Raw genomic sequence first — 19,317 nt, 5'->3', positions numbered from 1 at the left:
ACCATATCCCCGTGTGTGTCCTATTGTACTCGTCCTTTCTTCTGGGGGTGCTCTGGGAAGCTGCCTTTGATGGCGTGCCGTTCTTTCCTTTCGGGGTCTAGAATGCCAAGGACAGCATCGTCCTCGGCAACATCTCTAGGCCATTTGGGCTTTCTTTGTACGTCCTCGAACATTTTTCCCTCCTCGGCGCGGGCCTTGAGCCCAGTACAAAGTGGGCCGGGATCGTCAAGCTCTTTAGCCCCACAGGATACGTGTTGCAAAGTTGAACTCTATATACACACACACTAGACTCATCACACATGCTTTGCGTGTGCAATAATGCTCTTTTTTATTTATTTGTTTTTTTGTTTAGTGTTATAATGTTTAAAAGTGGTATATAGATAACTATTTGTATTTTTTTTTTTTAAGAAAGAGGTAAGACAATGTAAAATAATGTTTAAAAATGAGATAAATATAGTGTCCATATAGAAGAAAAGACTTAAAATTTAGGAATAGTAAATTACTCTTTTAACCAATTTGTATTTTATAATTTAAAATTATTTAACTAAAAGATCGGAGTATTTTAGAGAGTTTAAGAAATTGTGTAAGGGTATTTTAGTATGCAAAATGTTGAAACCCAAATAAGAAATCCTATTACTAATAGTGTGTGTGTGTGTGTGTGTATGTGTGTATAACCTCGTGCATATGCACGGGTCCAATTTAAAACAATCACAATTACATAGTTTAAATTATATATTTTTATAAGAAAAGATTCAAATTATATATAGTGTTAACTTTCACATTTTTTAAACCATATATTTCTAAAATATGTAATGGTTTCTCATTATATATATATATATATGATTTAGAATTTAATTGAATTTAAACTTTTTATTTTTTGTACCCAATAATTCATTTGTTACAAAAAAATTTAGATTCAATAATTTACTTGGCACAAAAATTAAAAATTAAATAGGACACATGGCACAAAATTAGACTCCAATTGAAATGTTATTTGGATTCTAATTTGATTTTCTCTCAATTTTGGCTTTCAATATGTATATAGATTTTTTGTCAATCTCAACCGTGAAGTTTTTTATTTTGTCAATTATTTTTTCTATTGAGAGGCATTTTTGTTGATAATATAAATTTAATATAAAATTACGTAGTGATTTTTTATCTCAATTCTTTAAGCCTAACTCTAAAATTGGGATGTTTTGATCTCATTTTTTTCCATAAACAATAATGGGTGTTTTTTTTTTTTTTTTTGAGTTAATTTTTAACTTCTAACCATAAGTTATAGTTAGGTTTTAGTTAGTTCAATTAGTAAAGTTTCTGATAGTTGAATGTATTAAACATTTATCATATCATCATTTCGTTAGTACACATAATATAATATATATATATATATATATATATATATAATCAATTACAAATTTATTTGCAATGATTGAGATAATTTAGACTTTACCATGGTGCAAGAAATGTCATTCAATTATTTGTTTGTCCACTTGAGGAAGATATTTTGAAGATTTGACCTTCCGGCAGGGTGCCTCCAGCTCGATGTTATACACGAGCCACTAAGACCAAGGGATCAAAGTGATAATTAATGTGATTGCTCTTAAAAAAAAATGAAAAAAGTGAATAAGCACAACACAATTCCGTAATCTAATCTGGTAACTAAATCACTAACTTTAACTCTCTAGTTGTATCAGACTTGATCTACACACTCCCAATACAAAAGCCAGCCTGTCCGAAAGAAAAACCAATCACACCTTTTTTGATTGGTTTTTCTTTCGGACAATAGTGTAGTCTCTTTCTTTTGAAAAGTTAATGGCTTCTTTGTTGTAGAGGTCCCAGTTTCGATGATGGAATATTTTCTTACTTTAGAAAAGAAAAGTGCCGCTAGGATGGCTTGCTTTCAATCACGCTGGACTGGATGGAGACCTAGAGAGGAGTCCAGCCACAAATTTCTCTTGTTTATCGGCATGTATGCTGGATGTAACACACTGACTGATTTGCTAAACCTGACTAATTCATTGATTTTATGGGAGCATTTTGGTAAAAACATATCTTCAAGATTCATTAATTTTATAAGCCAATCCGTCACAAAACCAATCCTTCTTATAATACCTATCACTTTTCAAATATATAACATAAGAGTCAGGATTATTCATACAAAGATTCATTCAAAATTAAAAAAAGGCTCAAAAATATCATTATAAGGTACGCATTTTACATTTCAGTCTGTTAGACAGAACACAAATCAAGCTTTACATGTATTTCACCACCGATTGAGCACAGAAAATGCACATTATTCAAACTAATTTTCTTTTCTTTTCTTTTTTTGACCAGCACCTCTTGCACTGTTCATGGAACATGAACAGTGCATTAAGGCAAAGCTATAGTATTTTTCAGCAATGAATATTAACTTAGAAATTTTCTTTTTAATTATTTTTAGCAATAAATTTTCAATTTTCAGTAAAATAAACGATATCCAAACAAACTCATCATGTGAAATAGTTTAATTACAACAATTCATGTACCAACGTAAGGAACTTGGGCTAGCACGACTTTGATTGTGGGTTCAAGTCCTTACTCTAACAAGTTGTTGGTGCTCCTTATACCCCTATATATTGCTTTCATAATAGGAGCCTAGTTGGAAGCAGTTAAGAAATTATGGTGGTTAAGAGGTTAGTAGAGTAATGACCATGTATGGAAGTCAGATTTTCGCCCCTATCTATTTTTTCAATTGCGAAAATAACTACTAATCATGTCAAATACATTCTATCCACCACTCGTTTAACATTCATTAACAGCCTAGCACCAAGACTAGTCTGTTCTAGAATGCTGGATGTAACACCCTTGGAACGGACTTTTACATCTATTATGATGAGAAGCAACAAATTGGAATGGATTCGTTGTATTTTGTCGTTTTCCTTTTGGACCGTAGCGTAGGCTCTTTCTTTTGAAAAATTTAGCTCTCCCATGAACTAAAGTCAACACAATATAAACACGCATCTGACTTTTATATTATATACACATTGGAAACACTATAAACCCGCATCTGACTTTTATACTATTTACACATTGGAATGAGTTAATTGTTTATATTTCTTCACAGAAAATCACAACATCTACCCTATTCTTCTATCTTGAGATACATAAACATTTTTATATTATATATACCCTTGAGAAAATTTTGTTACACACAAATATTACGAGTGGCTTTGAACCAAAGGTAAACGCAGAAAATATATGCAACAAACTTAGCCCATAATTAATTACCATATCTGCTCCAAGAAACAAAATAAATAAATAAGCAAAATAAATAAATAAACAACAGCAATAACAACAAAACTTGCTAAAATTGTTTGCAGGAGGTTCCAAAACAATAATCCTTTCCACTCCGAGTGCATCATTCTCTCGTCGTTCGTGGGCATAGGACCGAAGCGTCGATGGAAGGTATATCTCAGTCTATTTCAAAGTTATTAAGGCTGTCCGGGAAGGGAAGGTCAGACGAAAAAAAACAAAATTACTCTTCAGATCTTCCTGAGGGATTATGTCGTCGATTTTCAGTCGGTGAGATCAAGAAAGCCACCAATGACTTCGCTGACGATTTAGTAATTGGTGAGGGGGGTTTTGGCAAAGTCTATAAGGGATTTATTGATGACCAAGGCATAAGCGTTGCAATAAAGCGTTTGAAATACAGCTCAATAGAGGGTGTTGTCGAGTTAACGAACGAGGTGGTGTTGCTTTGCCAGATACGCCACCCTAACCTCATCCGTCTCATCGGATATTGTATTGATGAAGGCGAAGGGTGCCTTGTCTACGAATTCATGGTCAATGGAAACCTGCACCAACACATCTTGATCTGCGGCACTGACCACGATCCCCTCCCGTGGAAACAAAGACTAGCGATTTGCATCGGAGTCGCGCGTGGACTGCACTATCTTCACACTGGGCTAAAGCATACTATTATCCACCGTGACGTGAAGATAAGCAACATTCTGTTGGACGAGAAATGGGAGGCCAAGTTGGCAGATTTCGGGTTGTCCAAGATGGGTCCCCCGAGTTTGTCAAAGGCTTTAATTAGGGTCGAATCTCTGGTGAAGGGTACTTTCGGATACCTGGATCCCGAATATCACAGGAGCCAGGAGCTGACCGATAAATCCGACGTCTACTCCTTCGGTGTAGTACTGTTTGAACTACTCTGTGGCAGATCAATATTGGATCCAAATTTGGTAGCGGAACGGCAGAATCTGATTAGCTGGGCCAGCAAATGTAAACAAGAAGGGACCATGAATGAGATAATTGATCCGTATCTGATGGGGAAGATAGCTCCATTGTGTTTCAAGATTTACTTCGGCATTGCGAGTTCTTGCGTGCGAGAAGAGGGAAAGGACCGTCCAGCAATGGGTGAAGTGGAGGTAAGACTTGAACGTGCACTGCTGTTGCAAGAGATCGCAGATGCTGCAAGGGAGGAAGGTGAATATGACTATCCCATTGATGAATTAACCTGTAATTATTCTCCGATTGAGATGAACAGATATGACAGAGGTGCTTCTCCGTCTACGGTTGGGAATCCTTTTTGGGATTCAGATAGCATCGAATTATCTGATTTATCACAAACAGCTAATTAAATATTAAATATAATTGGAAAAGAGCCAATTTTGATGTTTTAGAATCACCGGAGATGATAAATACCGGTGCTGAGTCCTTGTAATTTGGTTGAGTTTCAATGTCTTTAGAGCTTGTTTGCTGCTTGTAAACGAATTTATATTACCTATCCATATTAAGTTTCATGTAGTTTCAGACTTTTTCTTTGCTGGTTTTCTGAGATTTAAGGTCATCACGGTTAAGTTTTTTGATGAATAGGTCATTATGGTAGTACTGAGTGTCCTATAAATGGCATCATATATTATTGGAGTTTTTATTATATTGTTTAAATAGTTTGTTGCGATTTTGAATGTCATTATAATTCTAAAATATTGTATAATTATTCTATCTTATTATTATTAGGTTCTCCAAAGAAGAGAACTTTAATTTGAATCTCCTTCCCTTATTGAAAAGTAAATTTAAAAAAAAAAAATTAGAATTATATCTTATTCGAGTTTATAGCATAATAGCAGCATTAATTTGCAGCTGGTTTTGTTAGGTTCTAAAAGAACTAACAGCTTTCAATCAAATTCAATTTGTCACTTGTAGCTTTAAATTTGCAATGATCAAAATAATCTAAATATCATCCTCTTTTGCTTTGTTATTTCCATTGCCCAATAAATTGCTTTTGCTTCTCTTAAAGGAAAAAATTACCATGCATATATCAACCTATGGAATAGAGATATCACCTTCATGGAAAATGACATGCATCTGGTTGCTGCTATTCTGCAGTATATACTCTCAAGGTTTAGGCCATTAATCCCTAATCAAATCAATCTTAGCTTTGGCCCAAGTAAGATTAATTCAGAAAGTTGTTCCAATATGGATAATTTGAGCACCTCCTTAAAATGCAACATGATTCAACGAAGTAGCATCAAAATTTGGACTACGAAAACTTTTTTATTTATTATTTATTTTTGATACAATGGACCACCAAAACTTAGGGTCCGTTTGGATTGAGTTTATTGTTACTGATACTGAAAATTGAAAACACTGTAAGAAAATAATTTTTAAATGTGTGAATAATATCGTGAAACCTATTTTTAATATTTTTTAACTCGTAAACAGTATCAAACAGTATATAAACAGTGTCAAACAGTATGTGAACGGTGTTCAACAGTATATAAACAGTATTCTTGTCTCCCAAAATCAGAAACGGTGCAGAAAAAAAAAAAAAAAAAAAAAGTAAAACACAAAATGCAGACTTGAGTCTCAGCAGAATTCGAACGCCCTCTTAGTAATATTATAAACAAGTGGAAACAAAAGCCAAAAAATATAATATTAATGTGCCAATAGAATTTTTCTTTTCTGACGACAGTCACGAGGAGCTTCAAATGCATCTTTACTTATAATTTTGATTTCTTCTCAAAAAAAAAAAAAAAAAAAAACTTATAATTTTGATTCTTTTCCTTATTATATAATTTTTGATTGGAGCCCAAAGCCCAACACATCAATCCACTCTTGCATCCTGACTGATTGCTAAACTCCAAAAACCTGACTAATTTATTAATTAATTGTACGGGAGCACGTCGGTAAAAACATCTTCACGCAATATTTTATATTTTAGATATTTGTGGTGCCGTGGTCCAAAATCAGACACTGTCGGAACAATCATCTGGTCACAAAAGTAGTGTTCACTTTTCTTTTCTTTTTTTTTTTCTTTTTTTTCGATGGAAATAAAAAATAATAAAAACATCGGTGTTCGCATTTGGTGCCCCTTTTTAGAGGGTGAGTGGGAAAAAATAATAATAATAATAATAATAAAAACATCGGTGTTTGCATTTGGCGCCCCTTTTTAGAGGGTGAGTGAAAAATAATAATAATAATAATAAAATAAAAAAACATCGGTGTTCGCATTTGGTGCCCCTTTTTAGAGGGTGAGTCTGAAAAAAAAAAAAAAAAAAAAAAAATCTAAGACTAAAGACTAAGAAGAGATGGCAATGTTCAAACTTATTTGAAAAATAAGAAGAGATGTTAATTTTAGTAATAATGTTGTCGATATTTTGAGAAAACGTAAGAAAAATGATAGAGAAATGATGCGATTGGAGGGAGAGAAAGAGAAAAAGTAATGTGTTGTCAAAATACAAAAAAATAAATAAAATAAAAAACTAACAAGTATTTCGGTAATTGTATTACCTAAATACTTTTCTCATGGCACACAAATATTTTTCCAATAGCAAGGGTGATATTTTTTATTTTTTATTTTTTTGGTAATCAAAAATAGGGGTTAGTTAAGTTACGCTAGCTCTTAGACAGGGCACTAAGGTTAAACTCATGGACCAACTCGTGTAGATGCCCAATAACGAACTTCTACTGGCAGCAGGACTCAAACCTAGGTGGTTTAAATGAAGTGTTTGAATTTTACCAACTGGCCAAGCCCCCATTGACGAGAGTGTTAGTTTCAATTTCTAACTTTTAGTTTCTTTTTGAGAAAAGGGTAAAAATTAAAAAATCGGTTGTTATAGTGATAGAAACTTGGAGGAAAAGTCTTTATCTTAAGAACCAACCTGTAGACTGCCAAATGGTACCATAATAACATTAGGAGACTAATATATTTATTCTAAGACTAGTAGATATTTTAAGTTAAAAAAAAAAAAAAAAAAAGCACACATTTTTTTATATTCTATACTTTCTAAAAATTAATAGTTACGACAATTAGAAGGGTGGATTCGAACATTAAACATCTTCTTTAGAGATATCAAAAGTGTCAATTAACATAACTCAATTAACATAGTTACGACAATGTTCTAGTCCTTTTTTGTGTTTTAATAAGGGTAATCTTCCTGAGGTCATTGCCTCCTGGGCATGAGGATAAATTGCTTAGCCCGTTAGGGGTGAAAAGCCCCTGGATTACGTGGTCACTAGTTCTGGCGGGTGGAGTTAGTTGCCCGTAGGAGTTTGATTAACAGTGAGGATTGTTGTACAATATGCTCTACGACGTACGATGTACAACTAATCTGAGTGAAGTTCTCCTATGTCATCAAAAAAAAATACTTCCTAAGGTCATTGAGTCTGTTTGAAAAAAAGATTACCCTATTTGTTCTATTTCTTGAGTTTCAATATCATTGGAGATTATAAAAAAATAAATAAAATAAAAAATCGCCCTTTGCTTAAGGATAGGTTTTCAAAATTATTTTATTTATAATTATAATTCTTTGTTTTAATATTTTAATTAAAGTGTATTTTAAAATATTAACTATGAATTTTGCTTATTATTTAAAGAAATAATATTATTAAAATATTAAAATTCCCAACATATTTAAAGAAAGAATAAATAACTAAATGTAAAATGAAAAGTGTCAATATAGGTTATTGTAACAAACTTATAAATTTATTCAATTACACATAAACTGATGTGAGTTATTTTTAAAATAAAAAAAATGTGTAAAATTAACACATTTTTCTATTATAAAAGGAAATGCTCTAAAATAAAAATAGAAAAAAAAAAGTCATCAAAGTAAATTTAACACATTTAAGATTCTTTTGATACATGTATTTAAATAATAATTTTTAATTTTTTACAAATATATAAATAAAAAAAATTATATAAAAATACATATAATATTATTTAAAAATTAAAAACATATATTTAAAATAATATACTAAACAACCTTTTATCTTTTCAATAATTTTGCAATGCTGGTGCTCTTAAGTCATCAGAGGGATTCAGATCCTCTAGATTTTTTAGGGCACTCTATTAATAGATTTCCTTAAATCCTAACCACACTTTAATGATCTAATGGTCTAGACTTTGCCATGTCAGCATTCCACTAAGAATATTTTTAAAATAATAAAATAATGTTGCAAACAAAACAATTAAGATTATTGTTAGTGGAATGCTGACATGGCAAAATCTAGGCCATTAAATCATTAAAGAATGGTTAAGATTTAAGGAAATTTATTTGGTAGAGTAACCTAGGAAATCTAGAAGATCTAAATCCGTCATCAGAGTACATTCTCACCTAAAAAAAAAAAGGTCATCAGAGTCTACCCTCTTGGGCCTCATCCTCCACTTGCAGGCAGCTGGTCAAAAAAGTCTGCGTTCACATTCAAATCAATTGAGCCGAACCAGAACCACATTTGGTAATTTACTTTAGTTTGATATTTTTCATGCTAGAAGTGTTGCCATTGCTTCCTGTCCCGGTTCAAGAAGGAAAAAGCAGGAGGAGGCGCACAGCATGGCAGAGTCCGTGGTGTCCTTTGTTGTGGAAAGGCTAGGCAACCTTCTAATCGAAGAAGCAGCGTTTTTACAAGGAGTGAAACAGCAAGTAGATCAGATTCAAATCGAATTAAAGCGGATGCAGTGCTTCTTGAAAGACGCAGACAAAAAGCAAAACGATGATGAAAGTGTTCAAAATTGGGTTTCAGAGATTCGGGAAGCTGCCTACGACGTTCAGGATGTCATTGAAACTTTCGCCCTTGAGATCGCTTCAAAGAACAGAGACAACAACCCAGTCAAGAGATACGTTCCTAGCTTCAACAACAGCAGAAAGCTTCACAAAGTGGGGTCCAAGATTGAGTCCATTAAAACAAAAATTTCCGATCTCACTAGAAGCTTACAAACTTATGGTGTGACTCCCATGAAAGAAGAGGGTTCGAGTTTATCTTTGGACAGGCAAAGGCAATTGAGATGGTCATATTCCCATATTGTTGAAGAGTATATTGTGGGATTGGATGAAAATATAAAAGAAGTTGTTGGTCAGTTGGTGAATGAAGATAAACAGTGTCAAGTTGTGTCTATTTGTGGGATGGGTGGTCTAGGAAAGACCACTCTTGCTAAGAAAGTTTACCATCACAGTGATGTTAGGCGTCATTTTGATGGTTTCGCTTGGGCTTATATATCCCAGCAATGCAAAACAAGGGATGTTTGGGAAGGAATATTAATCAAACTTACCTCTCCAACCAAAGATGAGAGGGATCAAATTTCGAAAATGAGAGATGAAGAGGTGGCAAAGAAGCTTAATCAAGTTCAGAAAGAGAAGAGATGTTTGGTGATCCTAGATGATATTTGGAGCACAGAGGCATGGGATTTACTTAGTCCTGGCTTCCCATCAGGACAGGTAATTAGTAGCAAAATTCTACTAACAACCCGCAATCGAGAAGTAGCCTTGCATGTAGATCCAAGTGGTTTTCTACATGAACCGGGGTGTTTAAACGAAGAACAGAGCTGGGAGTTGTTTCAAAAGAAGGCATTTCAGAGACAAGATCCAGGTATATTCTCGTCCTACCACTTTTATGATTTACATATGTACAATTGCATCGACACACTACAAATTGAGGAAATCTTGATTCATGTTTAGAACATCTTATAATCTCATAAAAGTTCTTTTATTATAGTAGTTTTTATTGTAATTATTATTTGATCAAGGTATTAAAAGCTGAGAAACGCAAGTGGTTTCCTTCTATTGTAGTTTTTAGTTTATTTAGGTAATATTTAATCAAGGTATTAACTTAAATCTTGTGAGTAGGGCTTCAAATCAGCTATCGAAAGCTACAATGTAATTAGGTGCAAACAACTTCAATCTCAATCAATGAAAAGAAGATTATGCATTGAAATTGATTCAACAATGCATATCACTAATGATTTAAGATTGATAAGTAGCCTGTTAGTTTGTCTTGTTTGCTAAAAAGGACTAGAATCATTTATTTGGCTTCTGAAAGATCAGGGGAAAGGCTATTATTTTAAATTGTAAACTAGAGGACAAATTCTTTCCGACTTGGGAAAAAATGTAAGTAATTTCCAAGCAAGCGCTGAAAAGACGGCCATTGCAGATTAAAAGTCAGTTTAAAGTGTGGACTTGGTCAATTAAGTCTTTGTCTTGAAAATAAGCTGTATAATTATGTGCCCTGTAATTTGAGTTTGTCTTGTGAGTTGTGCTTTCAATTGTTGGAGGTGGTAGAAATAATGAGGGTGGTATTGTCTCTAGACTATATATATGATAGTAAACTGTAGGATTCCAAATTAAGCATTTTGAACTAATTCTATATTGTCATTTGGTTGAGCATAGGTCCCATTTATCTATTTCTTAAACTTGTTGTGCCTCTAATTTTCTCTTTCTACCCCTTCCATCCACATCACTTTTGCTTCCAATAACAATGTTGAGCTTCTAATACTTGAAAGTGTTATACTTTCTAATGTAGTTCCTTTTATCATTATTGTTGATGGTGTTAGTGTTGTCGTTATATATGTTTATCATCATGATGCAGAATTCAGAATTTCCAAAGACATGGAGAATATAGGGAGGGAAATGGTGGCAAGGTGTGCTGGTTTACCACTGGCAATTATTGTGCTTGGAGGACTTTTGGCAACAAAAGAAACATTGGATGAATGGGATATTGTGCATCGAAATATAAAGTCACACTTAGGTAGAGGTCGTGGTCAACAATCAAAAGTTTACGAGGTGTTGGCTTTGAGTTACTTTGAATTGCCTTACCAATTGAAACCATGCTTCCTCTATCTGAGCCATTTCCCAGAGGACTTCGATATACCAACAAAGAAATTGGTTCGACTATGGGTGGCAGAAGGCTTTGTGCCTCTGAAGTATGAACAAGAGGGAGATGAAAAGTTGGAAGATTATGCAGAACGCTACTTGGTTGAGTTGATAAATAGATGCATGGTTCAAGTGGGTGTAATTGGGTCAAATGGAAGGATTAAATCTTGCCGTCTCCATGATCTTATGCGAGACCTATGCTTGTCAAACGCAAAGCAGGAAAATTTCCTCCACGTACTAAGTCCTTGGAGTAGAAATGAGACAGTTGATTCATCAACTGGTAGTATTCGAAGGCTTGCCATCTATTCTGATGTTCCCACAAATAATTATTTCAAAAAGAATCCCCAGATCAGGTCCCTTATATACTTCAATGATATTAGCGAGCAAATAGGAAGGAATCCAGTCATTGGATGGACAGTTACCAGAGCAAATAGGAAGCTTGATTCATTTGAGGTTCTTAAGCTTGAAGAAAACTCATATACGAGAATTGCCTTCCTCCATAGTCAATTTGGTGTGTTTAGAGACCCTAAATTTGGAAACCATTGAAGAACTGAGTTGGGAATCAACTGTACTAATACCGACAGTGATATGGAAGATGAAAAAGTTGAGACATCTATATCTTCCAAAGTGGTGTAACTATTTAACTGATGATAAGCTGCAACTAGCAAAACTGAGCAACTTGCAGACGCTAGTGAACTTTCCCACAAACAAATGTGATGTAAGAGAACTTCTCAGTTTGACCAATCTTAAAAAATTGGTGCTAAATGACCCGAGAGATTTCCAAGAGTTTGGGGAAATCTTCAATTCTCCTAATAAAAAATTAAGCAGCCTTCGGTCCTTGTCCATGAAGACTGAAATGCTTTCATTCCCTGATAAGGTAGTAGACATAGAGCAAGTAGTACAAGGCTGTCCTCGTCTTCACAAGCTGCACATAGAAGGGCGGATTAACAAACTACCAAATCACCAGGAATTTCCTCCATACCTTGCCAAGTTAACTTTGTGGGGATCTAGACTTGTGGAAGATCCAATGCCAATACTCGAGAAGCTACCTTACTTGAGGGTCTTAAGAGGATGGGAAGCCTTCATTGGAAAGCAAATGGTTTGTTCTGAAAAAGGGTTTCCTCAACTCAAATCTTTACTCCTACGGGGCTTGCCTAATTTACAAGAGTGGATAGTGGATGCAGGTGCCATGCCAAGTCTTTTCCGTTTAGAGATTACAGATTGCAACAAGTTGGAGATGGTTCCAGATGGATTGAAATTTGTCAGCGCACTTCAGGAACTGGAGATTCGATGGATGCCAAGAGCATTCAAACATAGGCTTGAAGAAGGAGGAGAGGATTTCTACAAAGTCCAGCACGTGCCTTCCATTACTTTTCTGAATTGAGCTTTGAATACAAGGGTGATCATTTGGTAAAACGCACTCAAAGGTTTGTGTAAACTTATTTTCTAAATTCTTTAGCTTCTCTACTGCAACCTTTATTTTTGTTAAAAAGAAGATGAGAGAAAGAAATGTCACAATGCTAATCCTAATCCAATAGAAAGATATTAAGTTGTGTAAAAATGCCGAAAGTTGTAGCAGGTGACTATAATTGGGACTATAGGAGGAACTGAAGTCGATTAACTGCCATGGCACTTGTTACTCCTTTATTAGCACAAATAGCAAATGATAGCACCCATAGTGGTTACAAAGAATCGCCTATGAAATGGTTTGTTTCATGTGTAGGTACATTAATGGGAGCAACTACTGGATAGCAAGGTGAAAGAATGATTTTGTGCCTGCAATAATATTTGAAGTTTGAAGCTGCGAGGAGTCACCATAAAGAGAATCTTGACTCGATACTTGATTTAATTTATAGTCATCTATTGGTTGATTTGAAGTCACAACTTCAGTTTAAATCTCACGTGTGTTCGTTTATGTGTGTTAGCGTGTGTGTAAGAGTTATTTCCCTAGTATACTTGAGTTCGATTCTTTTCTGTGTTAAAGCTTGACAGTAGTCTGTTTAGATTTCTATATGATGTCATCTCCGTGTTATTTATGCATCCAGTGGATCAAGTTTAACCATCAAATGACTGGTGACAGTAGTCCAACACATGCTTTCCATTATTTTTCTGAATTAAGCTTTAAAAAATAAGGGTGATCATTCGGTAAAACGGACTTACTGTTTATATAAACTTTTCTTCTGAATTCTAAAGCTTCTCTACTGCAATCTTTGTTTTTGTTACAAAGAAGATAAAAGAGAAAGAAATATCATAGATCCTAATCCTAATGACTATATTTGTCTAAAATACATGTCTAATAAAAGAGTAGTGGTACATCAACAACATTTTTAATTGTGTAACAATGCCAAAATTTTAGGAGGTGGATGTAATTGATACTATGTCAAAATTATAGCAGGTGGGTGTAATTGGGACAATGTCAGTCAACTAGCATGGTACTCGTTAAAAAGACAAAAAAAAATATTATGCAGGCCAATTAGAAAATCTCTCTCTCTCTCTATATATATATATATTCAAATACAACAATTACTAACCCTCAGTTCAAAAGTAGGATAATGCTCTAATATTATTTGTAACACCTAGTTAGATCCTTCGAGCCCAAAACGCTAACCCAAGTGGTGTTTAAGAGTCCTAAACTACTCAAACTTTCCATCTCTAGTCGTTGTGAGACTCTCCCAAACAGCCGAGAAAGTATCTCTTTTGTCTATCTTATATAGCATCCCTCTCATAGACATGTAGGCTCCACTGCACACAAGCAAATTATGACATTGTACAACTATTGTCAAGATATCATTTGTCATTTAATCACATTTACGTTATATTTTGTAAACATTAATGTAAGTTACAATTGGTATGCAACTATGCATAATTATTTATATAGCCCCAACATGATTGTAAATTTTTAAATTTTCCTAAAATTCAAAAGAATCAAATGCCCAAGAAATTAGAAGTATGGGGGAAAAAACACACGCACAACAAGAAGTTGCTCCTCCTTTTCCTTTTTTTTTTTTTAATTATATATATATATATATATATATATTTAATTCGATAGTTGGAGAGGGAGGGACATTTGAATTCTAGATGTTTTTGTTGCAAATACCAAAAGATGTTAATTAGTTGAGCTACAATACTCTTTATTATTATTATTATATTTCTTTTCACTTTGGGCTCAAATTCAAAGAATTCAGTTTGGGATCTAAATGGTTCTTAAAAAGATATGTGTATACTAAAAAATGGATGGTCCAACATACATGCAGTTTTATTTCAATTTTGTTGTCTTACAATGATTTTATTCCGATTCAGATCACGATTTTGTTAATCATTATATGGTTATGCCATTGATCATCAGATTCATCACAATCTCACCACAAGCCAGTGATCTTTATCTTTATGTACACAAAAAAATTAAAAATGGAAAAGAGTACTAATACATGGAATGCTATCTGTATTTACATTGGTAAGTTATAAATAAAAATCCTCTATCTCATTTTGATTTTAAAATAAATAAAAAAATTAGACGCATAACATACGACAGTTAATGAATTATAAAGTGAAAAATTAAGAGGGGGACAAAAGGTTTTTTTTTTTTTTTGCAAATAGCTTTTTTTTTTGTGTGGGAATTTTCACAAATAGCTTTGTTTCAAAACTACACCATCATCACTTCATACTAGACTTGATAAATTTTTCTTAAAAAGAAAAAATAAAGACTAATGATTCAAGTTAGTTTGAACTTTTTTGAACCAATTAGGTACAAATCAAACCATGTAGGAGTCACAAATGTATCGGACTAAAACAGGAAAACATAATGCTATTTTATCATCCTTGCATGGCCTTTTTTGGGCCAAATAAACTCAGTATATATGACCCATATGTTTTCAGGTTTTTATACCATTTTGATTTGTTTGTTTTCAGGTCTAGTATCGGTCAAAACATATGACCCATACAAACTTAGATTGGTTAATGTTGGGAGAATGAAAAAGAGGGAAGGCGAAAAATATTGATCGAAAGAATAGAAAATTAAGATAATAAATAGTATTTGTATTTTTTATCAGAAAGATGAAAAAGTAAAAAATAATGAGTAAATTATTATTATACTTTTATTATTAAAAGTGAAATAATAGAAAGCGGCAAGATAAAAAAAAAATTTTAAAAATTCTCATTTTTTTTTATCACACTTTTACTTTTCACCGCAACCAAAAATTGTTTTTAAAAAACATCTCATTTTCCTATCCTTGTTTTTTTAGAATTCCTTCCCCTTTTCATAAGATTGATTTTATCAGGTCCACAAAAAATAAGAAACTAACAAATGCCTCTTTTTGGTAAAAAAAGATATGTCAAAAGAGTGATAAAGAAGGGGGAAATTTCTTAAGTACTCTTAGCGGAGAAGTTATTGCGTACTCCTGGAACAATGTTTTCTCCTCTTACATTAAAGACGACATCACATTCAGATCAGGGTAATCAGGTCCACCCTGTTTTGGAAAAAAAAAATTTATATATAATAATTTTAAATTTTTATATTTACCCACCATTTAAAGAAGAGTGGTGACAATTCTAAAAATTTTTTAAGCCAAAAAAAATATTGGTCCATAATTTGGTCTCATAAAGTTGTGGCCTTTCAAACAAATTTATAAAACTAAAATATGAAAATTAAAGAAAACCCACGGTCTCTATCCTATTGTCCCAACCCAATCAAATTTTGAATTAAAAAAAAAAAAAATCGTAACCTAAAGGGGAAATATCTTCAACCTCTTGACAGTTCGCTCTAGCCCCTTTCATTACTAGACGGCAGAGCCACTGTCTCTGTCCCACTGTCCCAACCACCACTAATCCCAGACCCACTGACCCAGCCTTCATCGCTTCAACCTCAAGAATGGCCTAAATCAACCCATCCAGTCGCATTCCCGGTCACCTGAAGGAATGCAGCCCATCACAGCTGTCGCCTCCTCCTCCTCCTCTTCCTTCTCCTCCTCCTTCTTCTTCTTTTTCTCCTCCTCCTCCTCCTCCTCCTTCGTTCTACATTTCCTCTACAGTTCTTTTTAATTTTTCTAATCCTTGAGTTGTCTGCTCACTTCAACTTTATTGCCTAGTTTTGTGTAATATTATTTAGTTTTGTCAACCTTCACGTGACAAGTGCGTGACTAGTACAAGTAGTATTTGAAAAGGAAGCTGAAATTCAGCATTTTACACTGACTTTAAGCCTCCTGCCTCCACGTTATCATCTTTTCTTTTTTTTTTTTTAATAATTTAACTTATGTCTTCTTTTTTCTTTTTCTTTTTTCATTATTAAATACATTTTAATCTTATTATATTTTTAAAAAATTGATTAGTAATTTGCTTTTTGAGCTTAAAGATTGACATACTAATAGAAATATGACTTATAATTTTAAGACCCTTAATAATTTATATGAGTTTTAATCAATATTATACATACATATTTATAATAATGGTAACTTCGTAATAGTATACCGAAATAGACTGGTATTATAATATTTTATTCTAATGGACAAGCCGAAATGGGAGCTTTGGGTATGCTTTGGGCAATTGGGGTAATGGACTAGCTGACTAGTGGTAGTAAAGTAAGTAAACAAATAATTAAAAAATAAACAAAAAATTAAACCATGCAATTGTAAGGCAATGGGATGAGGCATTGTATTTACTAGTTTGGACTTTACATTGTGGTAATGGGGTGTATGTTAGACTGTTAGTGGTCAATAAAGAAAAATAATGAAACAACTAAACAACAAAAATTTATGTTGGGTAAAATTGTTAATAGAGTCATGATATGGACATAAAAATTATATTTTTATTATATCAAGAAATAATATTTCAATTGAACTTATAGTTTATTGTTTATTTTTTGCTAGTATTATGGACAAATATTTGATACATAAATCATGTACCCAAGATTCATCTCCTACCCAAAATAGTATTGTAGGGGCGGTTTTTTTGGGGCCCAGGCCCAGCAAGTAAATGGTTCTGGCCCAAAAGTCCCCAGACAATGAATTTGTAGAGAGTGGGCTACAGAGCTAGGACTAGACGAAGTGAACGTCAGTTAGATGTGCGCCATGCAACATATTGAACGTGAGAATACTCCATTTACGTTTAATAGGATATCGGTTCGAGGAGACGTATAAGTGCACCTCTTACTCTGTTTACAGACTATAGAGTTCTTTCACCTTTCTCTCTCTCTCTTTTTCCTTGATTCTCCGATCCCCTCTTTGTGGGGATCTCCTTCTCTTATATAGTCTCCTTGAATTGATAAGAACCTTACACTTGTTAATCATCTGGACCTTCACTTGAGTGCCTGTCCCATCGGACATCTTCCCTATCTTTCTGTGAGTTGCACTGGCCAATTTAACACTGTTCGCCTGTCTTCTCCACATTAATGCGGCTGAAAAAGTAGCTTCTTGCATTTAATGCAGCAGTTGTGACTGTTCCCCAATGTCTTACATTTTCCTCTTCTATGCTGTGTGAGGCTCACCCTCTTGCTCATGTTCGCCTGGATGGGTTCTTCACTGTGGAGGGGACACATATTGGGCCCGTATTAGTGTGTCCGAGGAGGCATTCCTCCTCGGACGTCTTTTAGATCAAACCGGGCTTAACAGGGTTGGGCTAGGAGTCACTTGGGCTCCTATTCCCCGTTGGGTCAGGGTTAGGCTTCGTGGGTCCCCAGGCCCATTCGCTGATTTTGGAAATTTCACCCCTACAATAGCCCCTCAAAATTCCAGCTCCTTCTTTCTTGTCAGAGGAGGAAGGGCGGGATTTTGACATTCATAGGATTATTTGCTGTGGGTCCCTCCTTCACTCGCGCGGAGGTATGCTCCTCACGTGCCTCATTAATGACGGAGGTGGTTGATGAACCACACGGCGCTAATTACTGCTTTTAGCGGTTTTATATATTTTGATCCAACGGTTGGACGTTAGATCAACGATTGGGATCATTTCCGTTTCCCTAGGCGGGAAGACGTCTGTCCGGCTTCTCCTGGATACATAAGATTTTTAAAGGCATTTTCTTCCCGTTTTTGGACAAGCATTCAAGCACTCAGAGCACTCTCGCACTCTCCCTTTTAAAGCGTTCAAGCCCTCGCAGTCGTCCCCTTGAAGATTTCCTGCAAATTCCTCATCCGTAAGTGTACGTTCCTTCTCCCTTGCCTTTTTCCGGTATTACTCCTTAAATAAATCATCTTCGCGTCACCTAGGATTAGGGGGATGGGTAAACTTGACAAATTGGTAAATTCCCCGGCCGGTATGGAGGGCTTCAAGGTCAAATACCGTATTCCGCCGGAGGTAGGTCTAGAGTATTGTCCTCTGGAGGAGGTCATAATCAAGAGGAGAACAGAGGAGGTCGTCATTCCAGTGATAGCCTTTGTGGAAGGAGGAATGACCACCCCTATGGGGAGGATAACTAAGAATTATTTGCGCGATCATAGGTTGGCCCCTCACCAATGCATCGCGAATATGTTCCGGATCCTGGGGTACATAGAGGTCCTGAACAATCAGATGAACCTCGACCTTACATGGCATGACGTGGTTCATTTATATGAACTGCACAGCCTCGGCAACTCATATTACTTGAAGTCCAGATCCGATGAGGTGAGGTTGATATCCTGCCTTCCCAAGTCCAACAAAAGCTTGAAGGACGACCTTTTGATCGTCTCCGGACGGTGGCACGATGGTCTTCACTGCCCAGTCAAGGCAGGAGAACCAGGTGGGGCACCATAGAGTTAGATCCTTTGGAAAGGATCTTAGTTTTGATCTTTTCCCATTTTTCTTTTATTATTTCGATTCTGACTTTACTTGTTTGCCTCCTCGGACTAACATATCCCTCTCTTCGGATCTTGCAGGCAAGCAGCATACGACTCCTCGGCTTAGTTTGGTCAACGTCCAGGTACTCAACTTCCTTCTAAGGTCTGAGATTTACGTGAGTACCGACTAGCAGTTGCGATCTGCGCCTCTGATTTTGGACTACGTGCCCCTTACTCGTCCTCTAGTGGAGCCCGGCCAGGCAATTAGGGCAGGTAGTCCACGATTGGCACGGATAGACGTCTCCGTACCAGGCTTTCTTGCTTCGAGAGATTTACCCCCCGTCCAGCTGCCTGCTCAGCGTGCCTTTCCCGCAGTAGTTATCCCAGAGAAAGAAGCCGGTTCCTCGCACTCGTCTTTGGAGGATCAGATAGACCAGTTCCACTTT

The 19,317-nt window shown here is 35.1% G+C and overlaps 1 protein-coding gene and 1 pseudogene across 2 annotated transcripts; both read left to right on the top strand.

Moving 5' to 3' along the window:
* The first annotated feature begins 3,320 nt into the window (after nucleotides 1-3,320).
* On the top strand, nucleotides 3,321-4,622 carry LOC115990848 (receptor-like protein kinase FERONIA). Its single transcript, XM_031114619.1, has one exon. The coding sequence runs from the start codon at nucleotides 3,438-3,440 to the stop codon at nucleotides 4,620-4,622; it is 1,185 nt and encodes a 394-aa protein (XP_030970479.1). The 5' UTR covers nucleotides 3,321-3,437.
* Nucleotides 4,623-8,649: 4,027 nt separating this feature from the next.
* On the top strand, nucleotides 8,650-13,169 carry LOC115991554 (annotated as a pseudogene). Its single transcript, XR_004092226.1, has 3 exons — nucleotides 8,650-9,849; nucleotides 10,846-12,556; nucleotides 12,853-13,169. The product of XR_004092226.1 is annotated as a putative disease resistance protein At1g50180 (transcript).
* The last annotated feature ends 6,148 nt before the right edge of the window (nucleotides 13,170-19,317 follow it).

Source organism: Quercus lobata, chromosome 5, assembly GCF_001633185.2.
Source record: "Quercus lobata isolate SW786 chromosome 5, ValleyOak3.0 Primary Assembly, whole genome shotgun sequence".
NCBI lineage: Eukaryota > Viridiplantae > Streptophyta > Magnoliopsida > Fagales > Fagaceae > Quercus > Quercus lobata.
This window is presented reverse-complemented; position numbering and strand designations above follow the sequence as displayed.

Coding starts and splice junctions, on each gene's coding strand:
- LOC115990848 (XM_031114619.1), top strand. CDS start 3,438: ATGGAAGGTATATCTCAGTCTATTTCAAAGTTATTAAGGCTGTCCGGG.